This window comes from Pelodiscus sinensis, chromosome 4, assembly GCF_052426305.1.
Source record: "Pelodiscus sinensis isolate ZL-2025 chromosome 4, ASM5242630v1, whole genome shotgun sequence".
Taxonomy (NCBI): domain Eukaryota; kingdom Metazoa; phylum Chordata; order Testudines; family Trionychidae; genus Pelodiscus; species Pelodiscus sinensis.
Window position 1 is genome coordinate 130,428,908 of NC_143055.1, and position 24,757 is coordinate 130,453,664.

The window sequence follows — 24,757 nt, forward strand, 5'->3', positions numbered from 1 at the left end:
TTCAGGACTCTGGCTTGTCTTGCAGGCTGCCAGTTTCACCTCCCTTAAAACCTACTTACTTAAAAACTTGGCTGCACACATAAAAAGACATCAAGCTAACTAAAATGATGCTAGACCAGAGAGTGCCAGAGTAGAGAGGTTCAGCCTGTAGAATAGGAAGAAATAAAGACTAAAACTAAAGGGTGTTACAGAGTATGGTGAGAGTATAATATATCAGCATAGGCAGGAACCCTCTCTCAAGCCGAGTTCAAGCAACTGGTTGGGAGAGGCAAGGAATGGTGGGAAAGGCAGGCATAAAGCCCCAAACCCCAAGAAATGCCTGTTCCTCACCAAAGTACAAACTTGATACTTATGCCTCCCATGGGGAACAAAAGAGGTGGCAGGAAGACCCCAGACTCATGACTCTCCAAAATGGAACAGGACTGTAGGTTGAAAGGGTTGGGACTGGGGCGTACATGGCAGATGTATTTGGGGCTGCCAAAAAGGAGGAGAAGAGATGAATGGGGACACAGGCAGGGCTCTGGTGTCACAGCTGGGAAGAGAGATAGAGAGTAAAGGCTCTGAGCATCAATGCTGGGAAACTGACTCTGCCACTGTGTAGCGCAACAGATGTGCTTACTTGGAACTAACCCCGATAATGTCGCTTTGTCTGAACTTCAGACTTCGGGTTTTCTGTTTTCTGTCTGCCTGACAGGAACCCCGGGAGGCGATGAAAGGCAAGCCCTCTAGCACTCTGGCTAAGAAACACTCCTTGACAGCATTATTCCTCCGCCTGAACTCACGGGCAAATGTTTTGAGTGCAGGTGACCTCCATGAATCAGGTAAGCAGAGGAGGTATTTCTGGCATCAGGGCAATCAGATGTGGTGCAGTGGAGTGTGTGTTTTCAGGCAGGCACATTATTAGTAGTTGGAAATGTTTTATCTTTGGACTTTAAAAAATTGCAGCCTGCCTACCCCAGAATCTTGCCAAGCACTGTTGAAATCATGGGAATCAAAGGACTATACTGAATTAGTAGCAGATGCTTTCTAATACTGTTTTTTGAGGGAATATGATGACAGCTATTTCTGACCAGTGATGTAGTGGTAAAAAGGAGATAAACACCTAAAATACCTCCAAAGAGAAAGGGTAAACTCCATTTACCCTCACCTATGCTACTGTTTCTGACCCTGCCCTTCCTACTCTGACCACATTCAATGTATTCAGAAGTAGTATGATAGTTTTGGACTGCCCCAAAAGAAGTACTAAGTAGCAATAACATTCTGAGATACAAAGGAATGAACAAAGAAACTTTAGTCAGAGCAGTTCCAAGGTGTTTTCAACAGATGTGCAAAAAGAACTCTAGTTAAGCATCACACTGGTGAAATGACCAAGTTTCACAACTTTAACTGCAGACATGAGCTGGCCCATATTGACACATTGCTTCCAAACTTAGCTATTGGCCCAAAGTGGGGCAAATTCAACCCAGAACTGAACACCTTGGAACTTCAAAAAATTCAAAAACCAGATGTGATTGCTGCAACCATGGCTTGAATAGCCTCCATCATGTTAGTATCAATGTGCTACTGTGTGAGCTCGTAGGAGGGTGTAGAATATTTTGGCAGGGACCTTTATTTTTCCTTCAAGGAACGGCAATCACTTGATTTTTAAAAAAACAGTTTAGGCAGTTGGAAAGGAATTTTGTCTAACCCTGGATGACATGACAAAATTTAAAGAGACAGCCGAAGCTAATTATAATCTTTGAAAGTTCTACCAAAAGGTGTCTGATTCTGACACTTTACCAGCCTCAAGCATTCAAAAGTCACAATTCAGGCCTCCCAAAATCAGCAGCGGCTGAATCAGGAGGCCTGGGGCAGAGCAGCTGGGGTGCTGCTGGGTTGGTCCAGTAGCGCCTAGGAGGGGCGCTACTGGACCAACCCGGCAGCATCCCAGCTGCTCTGCCCCAGGCATCCCCAAGTCAGCCACTGCTGAAACTGACCAGCGGCTGACTACAGGAAGCCCAAGGCAGAGCAACTCTTTTATAGACAGGTATAAACAATTTACATCATTTCTTTACGTACCAGGTTACCACCCTCTGTTGTCTAGTTACCATCCTTCACCTTATGGAAGGGGGGATTACTTACTATCCTTCATGCTGTCAATTCCGACCTGGTCCTGAACCTAGGTTGGTATGTGCATTAGTTTTTAGGGAGTTTTTGTACCAAGACATTTCTTATTACAATGATCCATTACTCCCCTTTGGCTTACAGTCTGTACCCAGTGCCTCCCTGTGTCCTTCCATGCTTGACCTAACTTACACAATCACACAATTATCAATAGGGCTTTTTTCTTGGCTCCTGTTACTGAACCAAAGTCTTGCTCACTAGATTGCAAGGCCTGTTGCTGTTTTCATGTTACAGGCCTCTATTTAGGCCTGCTGACTCCATGTTACTGACCCTCAACTTACTACAGCTGCCTGCAGGAAAATCTCTAGCTTTTGGTTAAATAAAAAAAGCAAACGCCAAAGGATTGCATCTGAAACCAAAAATACTTGTTTGGAAACATCTGTGTAGGCAGACGCTGTTGGCGGTTGTAGTTTGGGTGCCTCTAGCCGCCATTCAAAAGTAGGTTGCCTGATCTGGGGATGTACCCTGGCCAATCATAGAATCATAGAATACTAGGACTGGAACAGACCTCGAGAGGTCATCGAGTCTAGTCCCCTGCCCTCATGGCAGGACCAAATACCATCTAGACCATCCCTGATAGACATTTCTCTAACCTACTCTTAAATATCTCCAGAGATGGGGATTCCACAACCTCCCAGGGCAATTTATTCCAGTGTCTGACTGTCCTTACAGTTAGGAACTTTTTCCTAATGTCCAACCTAAACCTTCCTTGCTGCAGTTTAAGCCCATTGCTTCTTGTTCTGTCCTCAGAGGCCAAGATTAACAAGTTTTCTCCCTCTTCCTTATGACACCCTTTTAGATATCTGAAAACTGCTATCATGTCCCCCCTCAATCTTCTCTTTTCTAAACTAAACAAACCCAATTCCTTCAGTCTTCCTTCATAGGTCATGTTCCCTAGACCTTTAATTATTCTCGTTGCTCTTCTCTGGACCCTCTCTAATTTCTCCACATCTTTCTTGAAATGCAGTGCCCAGAACTGGACACAATACTCCAACTGAGGCCTAACCAGCGCAGAGTAGAGCAGAAGAATGACTTCTCATGTCTTGCTCACAACACACCTGTTAATGCATCCCAGAATCATGTTTGCTTTCTTTGCAACAGCATCACACTGCTGACTCATATTCAGCTTGTGGTCCACCATAACCCCTAGATCCCTTTCTGCCGTACTCCTTCCCAGACCATCGCTTCCCATTCTGTATGTATGAAACTGATTGTTCCTTCCTAAGTGGAGCACTTTGCATTTGTCTTTATTAAACTTCATCCTATTTACCTCAGACCATTTCTCCAATTTGTCCAGGTCATTTTGAATTATGACCCTACTCTCCAGATTAGTCGCAACCTCTCCCAGCTTGGTATCATCTGCAAACTTAATAAGCATACTTTCTATACCAATATCTAAATCGTTGATGAAGATATTGAACAGAGCCAGTCCCAAAACAGACCCCTGCTGAACCTCACTTGTAATGCCTTTCCAGCAGGATTGTGAACCATTAATAACTACTCTCTGAGTAAGATTATCCAGCCAGTTATGCACCCACCTTATAGTAGCCCCATCTAAGTTGTATTTACCTAGTTTATTGATAAGAATATCATGTGGGACCGTATCATGTACTCCTTTGTTGCATCTGGGAGAAATCGTATGAACACCAGCCCGGACCCCCTAGTTTGTGGTGTGCCCCACAACAGATTTTTTTTGTGGAGCAGTGGCCTCTAACCCCCCAAAAGTTTCCCAACTCCTGATAGTAACAGCACGGGCCCTCTGGGCATCTGCACCAAGGAGGAGCTAGGTGTGTGGGGTTCCTGACTGTCCAGGCAGAAATCAGCACAGCCCCAGGCAATGGGAGGTCCCCGCCTTGCTGCACAGGGACTAGGTGGGCACCCCCTTGCTCCGAGCCCTGCCACTGTGTGGGCACTGGCTCAGCAGAGCCACTGGCTGTGCGCTGTTGTCCCCTTTCCAAGCCGGCCCCTGTCCCCCAACATTGGGGGTGCTACCGGGAAGGGCACAAGCCCTGGGAGGGCCGGTGGAGATCCCCGTGCTGCTCGTGGGCTCCCACTGCAGAGTAGCACAGCTGCAAGAAATTGGGGGGGTCATTCCCCTGGGGGGCCCCGTGTGTATTTGGCACTGCTTTGTTACAGTCGGTCCCTTCCGGGCAGGGCCACATCCCCAAACACAGCAGGCACTGCAGCCTGAAGCCGGGGGGGGGGGGGGGGACTGGACACCCCCAGAGGCCAGGTGAGAACAGCCCTCTCAGTGACATGCGGTGCAGGCGGCGAGTTGCGCGGAGGCCTGGGGGATGTATTTCAATCCTCCCACACAACATGGGATGTTTCATCCCGATGCCTTTTCTGCTACATGGCCCCCTGGAGAGCCCGTTCTGCCGCTGCGGGGGGACCAAGGCGGGGAGGGGACGTGCTGCTCCGAGGAAACTAAAACTCCCCTTGGAGCAGAGCCTTGCAGGCGATGAATTTGGACTCCGATTTCAGCGGTCCGGGATCTCAGGTGTTTACAATCCGAGAGAGAAGCGGCTAAGTCCGCTTTTCAAAAGGGACCTTTTCTGTGTACACACGGGCTGAGTGCAGGGCAGAACCCTGGATTGGAAGCCTGGTGCTACCGCATCTAGGGTGTGTCTCGACTACAGGGTTTTGTCGACAAAAGTGGACTTTTGTTGACAAAACTCTGAAAACAGTATCACAGCCAAAGAGATGAGGAGGGAGATCCAGGAGTCCAAGGTGTCCTTAACAGGAGAGTACAGGAGAATATAAAGGGAGAGTCAAATACAGAAAGTGACACAAACCCGCCTGTTACACTGAGCCAGCTCCACGGTGACTTTGCACATCCTTCTGCTAAGGAGCTTGATGTGAGGGATAGCCAACTCCACAGTTATCTAGGAAGGAGTTTTACCCGTGGCCACGTGATTCAGTTTGCTAGAGTGCCTGCTTTGGGAATTTCCTCTGACACTATCTGGAAGGTTTCGGTAACCAGTGTTTGGTTCTTTAAAGGATTTTAAACCACAGACAGAGGAATACTTCCTTTTGAAGTTAAAGAAGGACTTAATTTCTACTTATGATTATTTTTTCATTTGAATCAGTTCACTATCTTTGATACTTTTAAGACAGTGTAACATACAAATAAAGAGTAGAAAACCAGTACAACTAAGACAAGAATAATAACCCCTTCTACAGCTATACCCTCCAGAGTTACCTTTGAACAGTTTGTGGAGTTATCAGTCATACCTATATAATACTTACATTAAGACGGATAGAAGCATTGTTTAGATTCAGGAGATATTCTTTTCTTTATGTCTTTCCTTTTGGATTTTTCGTTGCAACTTACAATCAGTGTTCCCCTTTCGGAGCTAACAAGCAGAAGCAAGATTCAGTGCCGGGGAGGGAGCCCTGGTTGATCAGACCTGGCTTTTTCGGATTCACAGCCCATCCGCTCTTGGCCTGTTTAGTTCAACCTTATATGCCCTTGCCTGACTATGCTGACGTTAGTTTTTTGTTGTCTCATTTTGCCTTTTTTATTTTGTTTACCTCTTATTTGGGTTTATCAGCTCTTTGTTGCTTTTGCAATCTTTAATTTTTTCCTTCCCTAAAAGCAGGGTTATTGTCGGTCATCCAAACAAATTTTGGTTTTTTGCTTACGTCTCCTGTATCTTGACAATGTTGCCTTTCTGTTACTTACAACTAAATTAGTGCTTATTAGACATTTCATAGAAGAGTCACACCCCAGAGCTGTGTATAAAAGCGGCTGGGTTACCAGCTCCGACATCAGAAACCAGAGAAAAAGCAAGCTCTACTTCCTCACAAGCAGAGGCAGAAGACAGAAGGAAACCTCCCTTCTCATCATGAACGGAAAAGTCCTTGTCGCTGGCTTGGCTCTTTTCCTGCTCTACGCAGCGGTGGCAGAAGGTAAGCAAAACCCGTCCTAAGGCTGAAATGCCTTGGCTTAGGCACCTGTGGTGCATGCTCATATGGAGACAGATTAGTAGGCTAATTTTACAAAGGCGATGTCCAGTTAAGCTAGTTGACAGAGAGCTCGACGGAAAAAGTTCTGCCTTTAACAAGTGCACATCAGTAACTGCTCAGCAGAGCTGCTGACACCTCCTGGAAAAGAGTGACAGCAGCATAATTTTCTGTAGTATCGGCCTCGCTATATGCCTTTCCCCTCCCTCTAAAGATATTTGATTGCACACAGGATCGTCTTCTAAAAATGCTCACCTGCGCCTCTTGCTTTGACCATGCATGGGGTTACCATCCTCTTTGCCACCATCGTGACACATGAAGGTTGCAATGGGAGTGCAGAATAAGCAATAAGAGCACAGCATGTGAACAGAGATTTGCCTCCAAATTGAAAAAAGCAAGGGGACAGATCTTGTCCTGAGTTACAGGATATAACAATCTAGGCTTATTGTAAATAGATCAGAATCTGGCTACATAAGAACAGGTTTTAATTAAAAAACAAAAAACCCAACACGCACCACCTTGGATACTTCAAATAGTCTTTGCCAAAAATCCAAACACTAGATTGTAGCATGAGCCTCTCTCTAGTACTTTGGAGAAAGAGAGGATTTAGGTAGAGGATTTAGGTAGAGGATATAAAATCGGTATCCGCAGAAATGACCCATGGATATCCGCAGCCACATATATAGATACCTGCAGTAGCTTAGGGTATGTCTATACTACCCCGCTAGTTCGAACTAGCGGGGTAATGTAGGCATACCGCACTTGCAAATGAAGCCCGGGATTTGAATTTCCCAGGCTTCATTTGCATAAGCGGGGCTCCGCCATTTTTAAAACCCCGCTGGTTCGGACCCCGTGCAGTGCGGCTACACGGGGCACGAACTAGGTAGTTCGAACTAGGCTTCCTAGTTCTAACTACCGTTACTCCTCATTTCACGAGGAGTAATGGTAGTTCGAACTAGGAAGCCTAGTTCAAACTACCTAGTTCGTGCCCCGTGTAGCCGCGCTGCACGGGGTCCGAACCAGCAGGGTTTTAAAAATGGTGGCTCCCCGCTTATGCAAATGAAGCCCGGGAAATTCAAATCCCGGGCTTCATTTGCAAGTGCGGAATGCCTACATTACCCCGCTAGTTCGAACTAGCGGGGTAGTGTAGACATACCCTTAGAGGTGTAGATTCAGGTAGCATAGAAGTGAGGATAAAGGCAACCTTTTAGCCAGGACCTTTGGTGAAAACACAGAAGGCAAGCAGGTCTAATCAATGCCCCCCAGAAGCAAGACCATGAGTGCTGCTTCACAGATCTAGATACTGAGATACTGACACGACTCTTGTTCTTTACCAGGGATGAGCCTGTCCCAGACGGCCAGTGATCAATCCTGCCAGTGTATCAGCACAGACTCCAAGTTCATCCCCCCCAGAAGGATTCAGGACGTGACGCTGACCCAGAGTGGCCCTCACTGCCAGAACATGGAAATCATGTAAGCACTTTTGCCAAATTCTAACTGCTGCCAAATAGGAGGAGGCTGCTGCTTTGCATTGTGCTGCTCCAGGAGCTTTCAAAGCCCCATGTGACTCAGGGAGACTCCCCCAGGAATGTTTCCTTTTAAATTCTTAAGAGATTATGTTGGGTACTGCAATTTGCTTTTCATAGTGTCCAGTACCACTGGGGTGGAAACACAAATCCCAGGGAGGGGTAATGTACATTAGGCTATAAAGTACTAGAACCTGCATTAAACCAATTCCTGAAGTCCTTCTGCAAGTAAAACTCCCACTAAAAATCCTTATTAATCCTTGTGTATAACAGAAAAATGAGGCCATTGCACAAGTCTGGACAAGTGCTGATGAAATAGTGAGCAGCTCTACTGTAAAGGACAAGTATCCTGGACTTGATGCTTCTCCCATTCTCTCTTTGGGAAACTCCCATAGACTGGAATGGTACAGGATCAAGCGCCACGTTTCAGTCTTTGCTCACCCAACATCCTCCACTGTGTCCTTAGGAAGTTTCCCTGAAGGAACAATGCAGATATCAGCTTTTCCAGAAAAAGCAACATAAGTGCAGATAAACACACCGTATATAAATAATTTGACTGCATTAGAAAATATAAGCAGGGCTGTGCTTTTTATTTTCTTGGCAAGCCTGGAATGCTTTCAGCCAAACAAATGACGTGGGGCTAGACCCTCCGCTGTATTAATTGGTGTAACTCTCTAGTGAGATCAGTGGAAACCATGTCAATCCGTACCAGCCATGCCTTGGTCTTAAAAGATTTAAAGATCCCCTGATGCGAGTACTGAGAGTCCACCAAATAGGTAGATGCTTAACCATCTTTGTTTCCCTTCTTTGCAGTGCTACTCTGAAGGACGGCAGAGAAGTGTGTTTGGAACCCACCGCTCCATGGGTGAAGCTGATCGTTAAGGCAATTTTGGACAAGTGAGTTGTTTGTCCTCAATTACTTTAAAGGAATAACTAGGTACTTCTTAGCACAAACTGTTTGAGGGTTACTCCTCAGGGAATAGCAAGTTGTCACAGAACTTGTCTCTCAATCTAGTCAAATAATAGCAATATCCTACCTTAAGGGAGGGCTGGTGGTTAGATTATAGACCTGAGGTTCTTCCTGGTCTCTGCTTTGCCTCAAGCTTCCTTGGTGAGCTTGTTTAAGTCATATGTGGCTGGAAGGGGAGAGATCACATGAGGATTACCTATTGAGATCCCTCCCTCTGGGGCATCTGGTATTGGCCACTGTCAGCAGACAGTATACTGGGCTAGATGGACCTTTGGTCTCACCCAGTATGGCCGTTCTTATGTGGCCATTAGCAACGCAGGGCAGCTGCTTGTCTTTCTGGAGACAATGGGACTCATAGGTGCTCAGTACTTCTGAATATCAGCCCCCACTCTCCAGCCTGATTTCCCTGTTGGTGTAAATCAAGAGTAACTATGTCAAATTTAATGATGTTTCACCATTGTGGTGGAGAGCAAGATTTCTCATGTTCTGGGCAGCGAGATAGGGTGCTAACCCCAGCATCAGTACTTGTGAAAATATGGGTCTCACCTTCTGCCCCACTGAGAAACATGCAGTACAAAGAAGCTGGTAATTCACGGGTCTTGAGCTAAGCTATTCAGATGCCTTCTGTTGAGCCCATTTGGTTCTAACTAATGATAATTGTCCTGTCACCAAGTTTCTAAACTATTCCTTTTCTTCCTTTCTTTACAGAGCTCAAGCCAATGGTGAAACAATGCTGTAAGAAAAGCCAAAGAAGAAAAACCACTGCTGTTCTCCAGTTTCCTCATGAAGGAAACATCTCTCTGAAAATGCTGGCTAGTCTGTAAGCATTCTGTCTCCTTCTGCTAGCACCATCTATTCATTCATTTACTGAGAAGCATCGTTAAGAGACTTTTTAAAAAATGTCTTCTAGAATATGGGACTTTGGAAAGCTGAGAAAACTGGATAGGGAAAAGTGATTTGCTGATGAAATGAAGACTTGTTGGAAATGAAATAACAGACGCTGTTAAGACACGGTTATTTTGAAAAAAAACCCTTCTCTCGAAATAACCCTTATTCCCAGGGCTCAACAATTAATGTAATCTACACGCCCATGTTTAGTAGATTTTAGCCTGGCGTGGCCAAGCAGAGCAGTTAGCGCATGCACAGCGCGTGGAAGTGCGTGGCTTGCGAGCGAGGCTTGCTGTTGTTTGGCGAGTCCTGCTTATTCCTCATACAACGAGGTTTACCAGTTATTTTGAGAGAAAGGTTTTCTCTTGAAGTAACCACGTCTTAACAGAATATGGGTATGTCTACACAGCAAAGTTATTTCGAAATAACAGCCCTTATTTCCAAATAACTTTCCTAGCATCTACGCAGCCAAACTGCTATTTTGAAATAAATAAGCGGGTGCTTATTTTGAATTTGGTAAACCTCATTCTACAAGGAATAACGCTAAATTCGAAATACCTATTTTGAAATAAGTGCTGTGTAGACACTTATTTCAAAATAGGGTGCCTCCAGTATTCCGAGGGAGCCCTGGTGGCCACTCTGGCCTCCACCAAGAACACTCCACTCCCTCCCCCGCTCCCTGGAGCCCTTAAAGGGGTAGGCTGTGGCCACAGTGCCTGTTCCACCTCCAAGCCTGCCAGCCCAGAGCCAGCAGTCACTGCCCCTAACCCAGTGGTCCCAAAACATGAGCTAGCAAGCCACTGGCATCAGCCCTCCACCACTCCCCAGGAGCAATCTGCCAGCTCCCAGGAGCTTGCCAGGTCCAGGAGAACGTGGGCGTCTTCCTGGTCTAGGGTGGAGATCATGGACCTTATTCAGGTTTGGGGGGGTTGCCCCCAATGTCCATGATCTCTGCACTAAATGGAGGAGTGCGGCCGTCTATGGCAGGATAGCTGCCAGCCTGGCCACCAAAGGCCACATGCGAACCCAGGAGCCTGTTCGCATGAAAATCAAGTTGGTCCAGTGAGACCCTGAGCCCTGAGCTTCCCCTCCCCCTTCTGCTCCTTGCTTCCCCCTTCCAGGTCCCTCCTCCCAGGTTTCCCCTCCCTTCTCCCACCCTCTCTTCTCCCCTCCCCCGCCTCCTTTCCCCAGTCTCACTGGAGTTTCATTCCCTCCCCCCAGTTTTGCTAAATAAAGAGAGCTTCTGTTTATGAAAATACGTGTATTTTATTTGACATCAGGAAGGGGGATTAGGGAGGGATAAGTGGACGCATGTGAGGGAGGAATGAGGCACAAGCCCCCAGTGCAGAAGACCAGGGAGGCTCTTAGTGCTTCTCAGTGTGGAAGCTCTCCCGCAAGGCCTCTTGGATACTGACAGCCCCCCGACGGACCTCCCGGATGGCAGCCTGCAGAAAGTGCAGCCAGGCTCACAGCAACACATCCAAGAGAAGCACCAGAGTGCCCAGGGGCAGCTCTGGCTCCATGTTGCAGAGTGCTGTGGTGTCCCAAGTGAGGGCAACCAGAGCACGCAGAGACAAAATGCTTTGCTGCCCCTCATCAAGGTAAACAAGCAAGCAGGGAAACCTGAGATATGGCTGTCCAGGCGGGTCCCTTTAAGCACAGATCTCAGATAGCCTCAGGCAGCAGCCCCACACAGTAAGTCCTGACCTAGTACTCTGCTGGACCTGGTTCTGGCCGGCCTTAAATACGATTCAGAGTCCACTCAGTGTGGACGCGCTATTTCAAAATGGCAAAATGCTATTTCAAAATGCATTTTGTGTGTAGACACGTTATTTCAAAATAAGCTATTTCGAAACAGCGCCATAACGCGAATATGCAAATGAAGCGCAGGATATTTAAATCCCAACTTAATTTGCAATTATGAATGTCTTCATTTGCAACCCTCTCTCGAAAGAGGGTGTAAGTGTAGACATACTCTCCGGGTACATCTAAACTACATGCCTCTGTCGTCAGAGGCATGTAGATTTGTTGTTTTGGCAAAGGCAAATGAAGCTGCGATTTAAATGATCGCGGCTTCATTTACATTTACATGGCTGCCGCGCTGAGCCGACAAACAGCTGATCAGCTGTTTGTCCGCTCAGCGCACTAGTCTGGACACTCCCCTGTCGACATCAAAGCCCTCTGTCATCCCACGAGGAATAACAGGGCTGCCGACAAAGGGCTTTGATGTCGACAGGGGAGTGTCCAGACTAGCGCGCTGAGCAGACAAACAGCTGATCAGCTGTTTGTCGGCTCAGCGTGGCAGCCATGTAAATTTAAATGAAGCCGTGATCATTTAAATCGCGGCTTCATTTGCCTTTGCCTATGTGTCTAATCTACATGCCTCTGACGACAAAGGCATGTAGTCTAGACACAGCCTCAGAGACCAGCTCTCCGCCTATTGCAGCTCAAGCAGATCCCATGGGAGACAAAACAATGCTGTCACGTGTGTGTGTGGGGATGCTCCGTGGGAGAGACAGTGGGAGGTGGGAGGGGGGAGAGAGAAAGCTTTAGCTCTGGGGAAGGACCATTTTTAGAATAATAACATGCTTTCCATTCTTGCAGAAATATCAAACTCTGCTAATGCTTCATATTATTCCCCCTGGAGAACAGAGGTAGTCAGGTGAGTGCTGCCGTGCTGATATCTGGTGCATGCAGCAACTGTCTAATCTCTAAGCCACATTAGCACTGGTGGGGACTGTCTGCTTGCCTGCCTTGGGGACCAAATAGGGATTCGTTTGCCTCAGCTATTAAACAAATTCTTAGCAGAGTCCAACCAACCCAGCCACTACTACAGTGGGACAATCTTAAAGGAAAATTGGAATGTGATAGACGGGGGGGGGGGGGAAGAGGGGCAGGAGGAGAGGGGTGGCATCCATGCCATGCCCCTCATCTAGGCGGGGAGGGGGCAGCACCATGCTCCCAGAAGAGGCACAGCTGAGGGTAGAATGGGTAGGGCTGAGGGCAGACAGCCACCTGGACCATGCTGCATGGGGCTCTGGCAGCAATTTAAAGGGGTCAGAGCTCCAGGCCCCTGGGCAGTTTTGCCCCCTTCATCAGAAGGCTTGGCGAGAGAAATCCATTCTACTGTTTGCATGCAATCGTACAGAGAAGTGGATGGTTGCTGGAGGTTTCTTTATTAAAACATTATGGGAAGGGCCCTACCAAATTCACAGCCATAAAACTGTGAAATCTGGGGTCCTCCTATGAAATCTGCTCCTTTGCATTCTTTTACCTTGCACTGTACAGATTGCACGGGGAAGACCAGAGTCTCTCTCAGGGTATGTCTACACTACAACGTTAATTCGAACTAACTTAGTTCGAATTAGTTAATTCGAACTAAGCTAATTCGAACTAACGGATCTAGACTAAAAAACGCTAATTCGAACTAGCATGTCCACATTAAGTGGACCCTGAACCGGGCTTAAGGATGGCCGGAAGCAGTGCCGGCAGGGCATCAGAGGAGGACTTAGAGCGTGGAGATGCTGTCTCAGGCTAGCCGAGGGCTGTGCTTAAAGGGTCCCGACCCCCACCCCGGACAGACAGTTCTCAGGGGTGCCCCGCTTGCAAAGCAGTCCTGGCTTGGAGTGCCCGGACGACCCACACTGGGCACATCACAGCACTCGGCCATCAGACCGGCTGCACTTGCCGCAGGCTGCCATCTGGGGAGAGGGGAGTGAGTTGTTTGTCCTCAATTAGTTTAAAGGAATAACTAGGTACTTCTTAGCACAAACTGTTTGACGGTTACTCCTCAGAGCATAGCAAGTTTTCACAGAAATTGTCTCTCAATCCAGTCAAATAACAGCAATATCCTACCTTAAGGAACGGTTGGTCGTTAGATAATAGACCTGAGGTTCTTCCTGTTCTATAGAATATGGTACTTTGTAAAGCTGAGAAGATTGGATAGGAAAAAGTGATTTGCTGATGAAATGAAGACTCGGAAATGACTTTGGCAGGACACAGTTTCAGGAGTGCAATGCAGTGCAAGCGCAGCTTCATTTATTATCAGCCAGGCTCTTTTGCTATTAGAGCAGTACAGTGATGACACTTACCTCTCCCGTGCACAGGCATGTTGTAACAAAAGCACTCTGGAGTCATGGCTACTGGCTGGGGTTTTGTGGTTTCTGAAATGAAGCTGCCAAAGTGCTGTTCTCGGGCGGGCATTATTTATTGTGCTGTAGCACATCATTTTTATAACTCTCTCTCTATTTAAAAAGTTAATATTTGAGTCAAAGAATTCAAACTTTATTTATTTATGGTATTTTGATTCATCTGGATTTTTATTCTAATACGCTAATTCCGTATGAAAATGAAATATGTGAAGTTCCTGCTGTTGTGTGAGGGTTTTATGTTAATTTATTTAATTTTGTTCAATGAATGAAAAAATGTCAAGGCTCGTTTTCCAATTTTCATGTGCATTTTGGAATTACATCATTTTTACATTAAAGTGTGTGCTTAAAACTGGATGTATTTTCTCTTTCCTCGTTGTTGGCACTTGGCTTGATCTTTGTCACCAAATGATCAGGGTTCAAAAAAGAGCTAGATGAATTCATGGATAATAGCCATGCTGGCTAATAGCCATTGATGGACCTAAAGATGGTTTCCCTACCCTGTGTTTGCCAGAGGTTGGGAATGGGTGACAGGGGATGATCACTTGATGATTCTCTGTTCTGCTCCCAACCTTTCCAGACTACTGTACCCCTTTCAGGAGTCTGGCTTGTCTTGCAGGCTGCCAGTTTCACCTCCCTTAAAACCTACTTACTTAAAAAAAACCAGACAGGTCTCAGAGGGTTAACTGTGTTAGTCTGTACCTTAAAAAAACAATGAATGGTCCTGCAGCCCCTTAGAGACTAACCAAAAATGTTGATGATATCATGAGTTTTCATGGGTGAAACAGGAAAATACAAAAGTGCCACAGCCCATTATTACTGAGCAATTACTTATTTATACATAGCATTATTAAATCAACTGGTCAGATGGGTTTGTTAATACAGGTTGAATGTCTCTAGTCTGGCACCAAACCACAGGTGGGCAATATTGTCTGGCAGTATCACCAATGTTTCTACTGCTTACTGGGTTCTTAGAACACATTTAAAGGTAAGATAAAGTTAAATAAAAGCAGAGAACACAGAGAAGCAGGACTGGTGGCTATAAACAAATGTTATGTGATTGCAAAAACTTGACTACACCCATAACAAGTGGACATCAAGCAAACTAAAATGATGCCAGACCAAAGAGTACCAGAGTAGAGAGGTTCAGCCTGTAGAATAGGAAGAAATAAAGATTAGAACTAAAGGGTGTTACAGGGTATGGTGAGAGTGTAATATATCAGCATAGGCAGGACTCCTCTCTCAAGCCAACTTCAAACAACCGGTTGGAAGAGGCAAGGCATGATGGGATAGGCAGCCATAAGAAACCCCCAAAGCCTGAGAAATGCCTGTTCCTAACCAAAGCATAAACTCGCTACTTAGGCCTCCCATGGGGAACAAAAGAAGAGGCAGGAAGACCCCAGACTCATGTCTCTCCAAAATGGAACAGGACTGTAGTTGTAAGGCTTGGGACTGGGGCGCACATGGTAGATGTACTTGGGGCTGCTAAGAAGGAGGAGAAGGGACGAATGGGGACACACGCAGGACTCTGGAGTCACATCTGGGAAGAGGGATAGAGGATAAAGGCTCTGAGCATCAATGCTCGGAAAAAGACTGCCACTGTGTAGCACAGCAGATGTGCTTACTTGGAACAAACCCCAATAATATCGCTTTATCTGCACTTAAGACTTCTGCTTTCTGTCTGCCTGACAGGAACCAGGGGAGGTGATGAAAGGCAAGCCTCTAACACCCTGGCTGAGAATCACTGCTTGACTGTATTATTTGTTATTCTGAACTCAGGGGCAAACATTATGAGCTCAGGTGAACTCCATGAATCTGGTAAGCAGAAGAGGTGTTTCTGGCATCAGGATAATCTGGTGTGGTTCAGTGGCGGGTTTGTTTTCAGGCAGGCACTTTATTAGTAGTTGGAAATATTTTATCTTTGGACTTTAAAAAACTGCAGTCTGCCTTCCCAAGAATCTTGCCAAGCATTTTTGAAGTCATAGGAATTAAAGGACTATACTGAATTAGTAGCAGATGCTTTCTAATACTGTTTTTTTGAGGGACTAAGACTACAATTAAATCTGACCAGAGATATAATGGTAAAACAAGGAGGTGAAGACGTAAAATAACTCAATATTCTCAGAAAGAGAAAGGGTAATCTCCATTTATCCTGAACTCTGGTACTGTTCCTGGCACTGCATCCTTCAAGTGACCAAATTAACAGTATTCAGAAGTTCTACGACAATTTTGAACTGCCCCCAAAGAAATAACAATCAGAGATACAAAGGAATGTTTATTCAGAACAATTCCAAGGCAGTTGCAAAAGATGTGCAAAAAGATTGTTAGTTAATCATCACACTGGTGAAATGACCAAGTTTCACAACTGTAACTGCAGACATGAGCTGGCCCATACTGACACCTTAATCCCAAATTTAGCTATAGATCAAAACATAGGGGCTGGCCCCACTTTCAAAGTGGGGCAAATTCAAACCCCGGACCTGAATGCCTTGGAATTTTAAAACGTTCAAAATGCCAAATGTGATTGCTGCAAACATGATTTGAATAGCTTCCATCGTGTTAGTACACTGCTGCTGTGAAGAGAAAATTTGACTATGCATGTTTTGCCAGATCCTGGGCTTCTATCTTGTTTTTTCCCCCCCGATGCTCTTCCCTAAAACTCTAATCCTTCCATCACGACATACCAATGCACTGTGCATGTGTCTACACAGCAAAGTTATTTTGGAACGATGTCTGTTATTCCAAAATAACTATGCGAGCGTCTATACAGCAACTCCGTTATTTCAAAATAATTTTGAAATAATGGACGGCTTATTCCGGCTTCTGTAAACCTCATTCTATGAAGAATAAGGTCTATTCTGAAATAGCTATTTTGAAATAAGGCACATGTAGACGCTTCACTGCTGCTATTTCAAAATAGCCCCTCACCAGGACCATTCTAAGTTATCCTCCTGGGACTCTAAATAGAGATAGCACGTCTACATTAGGGAAGCCAGCCTCAGACTCATTTTGAGTCTTCCCTGCAGTGTAGATATTTTATTTTGAAATAAGCTATTTCAGACTAACTATTCCAGAATAGCTTATTCCAAAATAACTGTGCAGTGTAGCCAAAGAGAATTGTACAGCTGTGCTCCATTAACCCAAGAAGTCCCTGCTTCAACTTCTGCCATTCCCAGTTGAGAAACCACTCCTGATGTGCAGAGTGCAGCAAATCTGTGGATATCTGTACACACATTACTCCAGCACGAAGAGGACGAGGATGAACCTGGGGATCCTATAGACTCACTGTACAGACAAGCCCTTGTGCTGGTGGAAACATTGCCACCAGTTGATCCTCTGGACACAGTGGAATGCCAATTCTGGTGCCATGAGACATGCACAGACAGATGGGAACGCACAGTGCTGTAGGTATGGGATGATCAGCAGTGGCTGTGCAAGGCCACTCTCATGGAACTTTGCAAATGGCTATTCCTGGCCCTGAGGTGCAGGGACACCCACATGAGATCTACTCTGACTGTGGAGAAGCATGTGGCAATTGCCCTGTGGAAGCTTGCAACACCAGACAGCTACCAGTCAGTTGGGAATCAATTTGGAGTGGGGAAATCTACAGTGGGGGCTCTTGTTATACAAGTAGCCAAGGCCATCAATACCATTTCGGTAGTGACTCTGGGAAACATGGATACCATAGTGGATGGCTTTGATATGATGTGATTCCCTTACTGCGGTGGGGCTATAGACCCAATGCACATTCTTATCTTGGCCCCCAACAACCTTGCCAAGGAGTATATAACCAGCAAGAGATAACTCTCGATGGTGCTGCAGGTGGTGGTGGATCATATGGACTGTTTCACCTGCATCAATGTGGGATAGTGAGGAAAGGTGCATGATGCATGCATCTTTAGGAACGCCTGCTTCTTCAGAAAGATGCACTCCAGAACTTTTCCCCCGACTTGAAAATCAGAATTGGAGAGGTAAAAATGCCAGTTGTGATCTTTTGGGATCTAGCCTTCCCCATGCTCCTGCAGCTCATGAAGCCTTACATGGCAGCCTGGCCTGCAATAAGGAGCAGTTCAACCACAGGCTCAGCAGGTGCAAAATGGTGGTTGAATGTGGGTTGGGGTGTTTAAAGGGAAGATTCAGGAATCTGCTGATTACATTGGATCTCGGCAAATGCAGAATTCCCTTTGTGGTGCAGCCTGTTGTGTGCCCCAAAATCATTGTGAGAGCAAGGGGGAAAGTTCTCTGGCAGGGTGGGGAGCTGAGGCAGTGTGCTCGACCAGAGATTTTGAGAAGCGAGACACGAGGGCGATAAGAAGAGCACAGCACAAGGACAGTTTCAGGCACAAATTAGGGAGGCTTTGAAAGAAAGCTTTATGAATGGCCAGTTTTGAGAGTGCTCTCAGTGAGGTGCCCCTGAATTCAGTGTGTTTTCCTTCAGTCTCTCGCCCTATCCTTACAATACCAGAAATATAGAGACTGTTGTTCAGAGTTCATGCATTTTTATGTAGGGAAGACAGAGAGAGAAAAGAAGTTCATGGTGGGACCCAAAAGGGGGTTGGAGGGGATCACAAATGCAAGAAGGACAGTCTTTTGCTCCAGAGGTCCTGGAGGTTGAGAGTGAGGCTGCCCTACAGTACCCCCTCCTGCCCTGTGTCCTGGGGCCCTTGAGGGTAGAAGCTATGGAACTGGGTGAGAAGGAAAAGTTGTTGTGCATGGGGTGTAGGGTGCTCCTCTCCATGCTCTCTGCAATGCACTCCATTACAGCCATCAGGCACAAAAAGATATTCTCCTGTTGCTTCAAGATATTCTCTGTAAAACCAATAGAGATGTGTTCCGTAGAAGACCAAAGTTAAGCTATAAAGCCGCCACTGTACAGTAGGTACACGGCAGAGTTGCCAAGGGAACCTCTGGCGGTTTTGTGGCAGGCATGGTAAGAAGCCTGCCGGATAATGATCCTGCAGGCAGGACTTGGGTCCATTTATGCTAGCAGGGCAGGACAGCGGCTCATGTGGCTTCCCTCCTGTGTGTCCAGCACATCCCATTTCTTGGGAGAGTGCTACTTTCCCAACCCACAGGAGTTGCGGGGGGAAGCTGGAGTTATAGTGTCTGGTCATGTGGGCAGGAGGGCAGGATGGATGGAGGGAGTGCTAGAGGCTGAAGCCATGGTAGATGCAGAGGCCTCAGCTAACAACTTCCCCTACTCCTTCATCCAAGTTGCCATGCAGGATAGCAGCCTTATCTGAATCACACAGGTAGAGAGCTGATGCTGACTGAATGTGGCAAGAAACCTGGGCCATATGCTGCAATGTTTTGTGCTGCAATGACACCAGACCATTCACTGCTGCCTTAGTGTAGGAAGGTGTCTTACCATCGAGGATGGACTACGTCAGGTCTCCCCAGAAACCTTGTGTGAAGGATCAAAGAGTTTGTATCTGAGAGCTTCATGGAGATATGCAGAGAGGATTACCACTCCATCTCCAGACATGTTAACAAGCTGTTCTGGGCCCCCGGTGCTGTGTAGGCACAGATTACGCCACACATCACACAAAATTGCCTTAACCCACTTGTCGTTAGAAAAATATTATGTACTCACCAGAAGTGTCCTCCCCAGGTTCAATGCTTGACTGATAGACATCCTGGGATGAGAGGATCAGTTCCTAGATTATGAAAAGTTCTTGGCTCTCACTGATCATTGGCTGGCCATTGTCCTCTCCCTCCTCCTCTTCCTCAGCCACTATGCTGTCCTCCATTCTGCTACGTGGAGTGTTTTGTGAGGACTCCATAGTCAGGTTTGGGAAGCTGATCAGGTCCTCCTCTGCAATCACATGGAGCTGGTTGTAGAATCAGCATGTTTGCTGCAATGCACCAGACTGTCCATTTACACCCTTTGTCTTGTGGTAGGACTGCTTCAGCTCCTTTAATTTAACTTGTCACTGCTGGACATCCATGGAGTACCTTTTGGCCACTGGGCAAATTGTAATTTTCACCTAAATATCAGCATTTCTTTTGCTGTTTTGGAGCTCACAGGGAATGGATTCCTCTCCCCATGCTTTGATGAGGTCCAAGATCTCCTGCATACTCCATGTTGGTGCTCTTTTGTGCCCAAGGGAACTGGAGCTCCTGGGACTTGAAGTCATGGCCACATGTGCTGCTCAGGCACGTTGTCTGCTCTAAGGTGTGATTAGAAGACTGGCCAGATGGGAAATGAAATTCAAACTTTCCCGGGGTTTTACCAGTTCACCTGGAGACCAGTAAAGGCACAAGTTCTGGCCCAACCAGGACACTGTGGGATGCCTCTCAGAGGCCAGGAACCTTGACTTTTGCCACACTTCATCTATACTACCGTAAATTCAACCAGTCAAAGTAAAACATTGTGTTACGTCTTGTGGAAAGCACCGAAATTAACTTCAGCAGCCCTTAAGGTCGACAAAATGAGCTTGGTAGTGTGGACAAATAGTTTAGAAAATAGATCTTCTGTGGCTAAATTTGATCTAAACTCCTAGTATAGACCAGGCCTTAGAGACCCTAGCTCCATTGAAGTTGGCATGATTGTTGACATCGATTTCAGTGGTACCAGGATTTCAGGTGTTCTTTGATTTACAATCAAAGTAAAAAAGTAGACGCTAACTCCGCTTTCACAAAAAACAATTGTATATGCATGATAGATAGATAGATAGATAGATAGATAGATAGATAGATAGATAGATAGATAGATAGATAGATAGATAGATAGATAGATACCTTTACATTGTGTGTATGACAGAACACTGGATTTAAACAGAATTCTATCATTTCTATTATTAAAAAACCATAGCCAAACAACTGCTAAGGGAAACTCAGGAGTTCTTTGTGTTCTTAACATGCCACATGATAAACAAAAGAATATAAAGGGATAGTCAAATTAGTAACAAAACAGAAATAATTTATACAAACCCACCTGTTACACTGAGCTAGCTACATGGTGACTTTGTAAATCTTATTTTTATTAGTTGATAAGAGACTTAATTTGAATGACAGCCAATTCCATGGCCATTTAGGAAGGGGTTTTACCCACAGCCACGTGACTCATTTCACAACAGTGTCTTGCATGATTTGGGAATTTCCTCTGACACAATCTAAAGCACACCCTCGGACAGTATATAAAGCAGCACGGGTTACACAGCTCCAACATCAGAAACCTGAGACAAGAGAACTCTCTGCTCCTTGCAAGAAGAGGTACAACCAGCAAGAAGGAAACCTCACCTCTCATTATGAACGGCAAGTTCGTTGTTGCTGTCCTGGCTCTTTTCCTGCTTTACGCAGCAGTGGCAGAAGGTAAGCAAAACCCTCCCTAAGGCTGAGATGACTTGGTTTATTCACCTATCATGCACACTCATATGGAGACATATTTTTAGGCTTATATTAAAAAGTTTATGTTCTGGTAAAATCTTCTTTCTTTCTTTCTTTCTTTCTTTCTTTCTTTCTTTCTTTCTTTCTTTCTTTCTTTCTTTCTTTCTTTCTTTCTTTCTTTCTTTCTTTCTTTCTTTCTTTCTTTCTTTCTTTCCCAGAGATGTGGATACCTGCAGATTTGTAGGTTCCAGTTTTCAGTAGCTTAGAAGTGAGGACAAAGGCAACCTTTTAGCCAAGACCTTTGGGGAAAAACCCAGAAAGCAAGCAGGTCTAATCAATGCCCCCAGAAGCAAGACCATGTGAAATGCTTCATAGGTCTAGACACTGAAATACTCAGCTGAGCCTGACACAACTCTTGTTTTTTTCCAGGGAAGAGCCTGTCCCGGATGGGCAGTGAGCTCCGCTGCCAGTGCATCAGCACGCACTCCAAGTTCATCCCCCCCAGAAGGATTCAGGACGTGAAGCTGACCCAGAGTGGCCCTCACTGCCAGAACGTCGAAATCATGTAAGCACTTTTGCCAAATTCTAACTGCTGCCAAATAGGAGGAGACTGCTGCTTTGCATTGTGCTGCTCCAGGAACTTTCAAAGCCCCACATCACTAAGGAAGACTCCCCAAGATAATTTAAATTCTCTCTCAAGAGATTATTTTAGGTATTGCAATTTGCATTTTATAGTGTCCAGCAGCTCTGGGGTGCAAATACAAATACCAGTGAGGAATAATGTACAATAGGTATAAAGTACTAGAACCTGCATTAATCCAATTCCTAAAGTCCTTTATTTTAGTGGGTAAAACTTCCACTAACAATCCTTATAAGATAGAAGAATTAGGTCATTGTGCAAGTCTGGGCAAGCTCTGATAAAATAGTGAGCTGTCCTCCTGACAAGGACAAGTATCCTGGGCTTGATTCTGCTCCCATCCACTTTGTGGGAAACTCCCATGGATCAAGTGCCACATGCTGAGGTCCTTTCTCAGACAAAATTCCCCACTGTGGACTTATGAGGTTTCTCTGAAGGAGCAATGAAGATATGAGCTTCTTCCATGAAAAGCAATATCAGCGCAGACAAACACATACATACACATATATATAGAGAGAGAAAAGAGAGCGAGGGAGCTTTTCACTTTTTTTGTTTTTTGCAAACCTGAAACCCTTTCAACCAAACAAATGATGTGGGGCAAGAGTGAATTGGTGTAGCTCTATAGTGAGGTCAGTGGAATTATTTGATCCATACCAGCTATGCCTACATCTTTAAAGGCTGAAAGATCCTCTGACAAGAGTATAGAGAATCCATCACGAAGACAGACGTTTAACCATCTTCCTTTTATTTCTTTGCAGCACTACTCTGAAGGACGGCAGAGAAGTGTGTTTGGATCCCAATGCTCCATGGGTGAAGATGATCATTAAGGCAATTTTGGACAAGTGAGTTATTCATTCTCAATTTAGTTTAAAAGGAGAATTAGGTAGCTTCTTAGCACAAACACCTTAAGGGTTACTCCTCAGGGCATTGCAATCTTTTCCCAAAGTTGTCTGTCTCAATGCACTTAATAAATAACAATAATATTCTACCTTGAGGGTGGACCGGTGGTTAGGTTATAGGACTGAGGTGATTCCTGTTCCCTGCTCTGCTCCAAGCTTCCTGAGTGAGCTTGGATAAGTCATCTGTAGCCATTAGCAATACAGGGCCACTGCTAGTCTTTCTGGAGACAATGGGACTCACAGGTGCTCAGTGCTTCTGATATATCAGCCCTCACTCCCCAGCCAGATTTCCCTGTTGTTGTGAACCAAGAGTAACTATGCCAAAGTTAATGAAGTTTCTTTCACCAATGTGGTGGAGAGCAAGAGCTCTCATGTTCTGGGCAGCAAGATAGGGATGCCTACCCCAGGACCAGTACTTGTGAAAATGTGGGTCTCATTTTCTTTGTACTGCGGCTTACTTAAAGCGACAGAGACAGGTTATACATGAGTTTCAACAGCTTGGCTTAAGACTTTTTTTGTTGACCGCATGTGTTCTAACATATGATAATTGTGCCATGAACAGGTTTCTAAATTATTCCTTTTCTTTTTCTCTCTACAGAGCTCAAGCCAATGTTGAAACAATGTTCTAAGAAAAGCCAAAGAAGAAAAAACCACTGCTGTTCTTCAGTTTCCTCATGAAGGAAACATCTCTGTGAAAATGCTGGCCAGTCTTCGAGCAGCCCATCTCCTTCTGTGATCATGTTTTCCAGCAGACTGCTGCTAGCAGCATCCAGTTCCTATTTATTTAATTTATTTATTTATTTATATATATATATATATATATTGAGGAACATTGTTTTAACAGACTTTTTTGAAAAAAGCTGTTATCTATAGACTATGGCACTTTCTAAAGCTGAGAACACTGAATAAGGAAAAGTGATTTGCTGATGAAATGAAGACTCGTTGGAAATGACTTAGGCAGGACACAGTTTCTGGAGTGCAATGCACTTACGGCACAGCTTTATTTATTCTCAGCCAGGCTCTTTTACTATTACACCACTACAGTGTCGACACTTACCCCTCCTCTGCACAGGCATGTTGTAACAACTGCACTGTGAGTCAAGGCTAACCTGAGGCTAGCTACTGACTTGGGTTTTGTGGTTTCAGAAATAAAGCTGCCAAAGTGCTGTTATTGGGTGGGCATTATTTATTGTGCTATATCACATCGACTATTGTATAGCTCTCTCTATTTAAAAAGTTAATATTTGAGTCAAAGAACTCAAACTTTATTTATTGACGTTATTTTGATTCATCTGGATTTGTTTCTATGATGCTAATTCCTTATGAAGACAGAACATGTCAAGTTCTTGCTGTGGTGTGTTTGAAGATTTTATGTTAATTATTTTATTTATTTTTGTTCAATGAATGGAAAAATGTCACGGCTTATGTTCCAGTTTTCTCATTTTGGAATCCCACCATTTTTACATTAAAATGTGTACTTAAAACTAGATTTATTTTGTCTGTCTTTGTTGTTGATGATCTTGGTCATCAAATGATCAGGGTCCAAAGAAGAACTAGATAAATTCATAAAGGACAGGCCCATCAATGGCTATTAGCCAGGATGGGCAGGGATGGTGTCTCTAGCCTCTGTTTGCCAGAAGCTGAGAATGGTCTTGAGGATCACTTGAGGATTCCCTGTTCTGTTCACTCCCTCAGGGGCACCAGATACTGGCCACTGTAACGATGATACCAGGTACTGGCCACTGTCAGAATAATGGACTAAATGAACCTTTGTTCTGCCCCACTGTAGCCATACTGATGTATCTCTACCAGGTTTCTGAAGTCAGGTGGAACTCAAGTGCAGATTTGCAGCATGTGAAAGTAACCCAATTAGGAGTAAGCTGGCATTTCTCAAATTGTGATGGCCAAATGTAAACTCAATAAGCAGAATGCCGCAGAATGTAGTGGGCCTGGTGTGAAACACATGGGGGACTCTGTTGGCTCAATGCCATTGATGCTCCAAAGCTTCTTCTCTGGGTGCTCCATGGGGTTTGGCCTCTACAGTTCTGAAAGGGATGAAATAATATTGGCGTTGTGGGAATGGCTGCTATTTATAGCAGTGGCTGCCAACCTTTCCAGACTCCTGTATCTCTTTCAGGAGTCTGGCCTGTCTTGCAGGCCTCCAGTTTCACCTCACTTAAAACCTACTTGTTTGCAAAATCAGACAGGAAAATACAAAAGTGCCACAGCAC

The 24,757-nt window shown here is 45.2% G+C and overlaps 3 protein-coding genes across 3 annotated transcripts in view; 2 read left to right on the forward strand and 1 right to left on the reverse strand.

The window, feature by feature from the left end:
* Positions 1-5,564, reverse strand: part of RASSF6 (Ras association domain family member 6) — a 172,146-nt gene extending 166,582 nt beyond the window's left edge. The window contains exon 1 of the mRNA XM_089778152.1: positions 5,413-5,564. The gene's annotated coding sequence lies outside the window, so the exon portion shown is untranslated. The remainder of the gene's footprint in view (positions 1-5,412) is intronic.
* Positions 5,565-5,916: 352 nt separating this feature from the next.
* On the forward strand, positions 5,917-9,628 carry LOC102454894 (interleukin-8-like). The gene is made up of 4 exons (XM_006125398.4): positions 5,917-6,075; positions 7,467-7,602; positions 8,469-8,552; positions 9,334-9,628. Exons 1-4 carry the CDS (start codon positions 6,012-6,014, stop codon positions 9,362-9,364), a joined length of 315 nt encoding a protein of 104 aa, XP_006125460.1. The 5' UTR covers positions 5,917-6,011; the 3' UTR covers positions 9,365-9,628.
* Positions 9,629-20,840: 11,212 nt separating this feature from the next.
* On the forward strand, positions 20,841-24,015 carry LOC102453911 (interleukin-8-like). The gene is made up of 4 exons (XM_006125395.5): positions 20,841-20,975; positions 21,420-21,555; positions 22,386-22,469; positions 23,125-24,015. Exons 1-4 carry the CDS (start codon positions 20,912-20,914, stop codon positions 23,153-23,155), a joined length of 315 nt encoding a protein of 104 aa, XP_006125457.2. The 5' UTR covers positions 20,841-20,911; the 3' UTR covers positions 23,156-24,015.
* Positions 24,016-24,757: the final 742 nt, after the last annotated feature.

What these genes read in the sequence shown, in the direction of transcription:
- LOC102454894 (XM_006125398.4), top strand. Translation starts at nt 6,012, where the DNA reads ATGAACGGAAAAGTCCTTGTCGCTGGCTTGGCTCTTTTCCTGCTCTAC. An exon ending in TGCCAGAACATGGAAATCAT is followed by an intron (nt 7,603 to 8,468) that starts GTAAGCACTTTT and finishes CCTTCTTTGCAG; the next exon opens with TGCTACTCTGAAGGACGGCA. An exon ending in GTTAAGGCAATTTTGGACAA is followed by an intron (nt 8,553 to 9,333) that starts GTGAGTTGTTTG and finishes CTTTCTTTACAG; the next exon opens with AGCTCAAGCCAATGGTGAAA.
- LOC102453911 (XM_006125395.5), top strand. Translation starts at nt 20,912, where the DNA reads ATGAACGGCAAGTTCGTTGTTGCTGTCCTGGCTCTTTTCCTGCTTTAC. An exon ending in TTACGCAGCAGTGGCAGAAG is followed by an intron (nt 20,976 to 21,419) that starts GTAAGCAAAACC and finishes GTTTTTTTCCAG; the next exon opens with GGAAGAGCCTGTCCCGGATG. An exon ending in TGCCAGAACGTCGAAATCAT is followed by an intron (nt 21,556 to 22,385) that starts GTAAGCACTTTT and finishes ATTTCTTTGCAG; the next exon opens with CACTACTCTGAAGGACGGCA.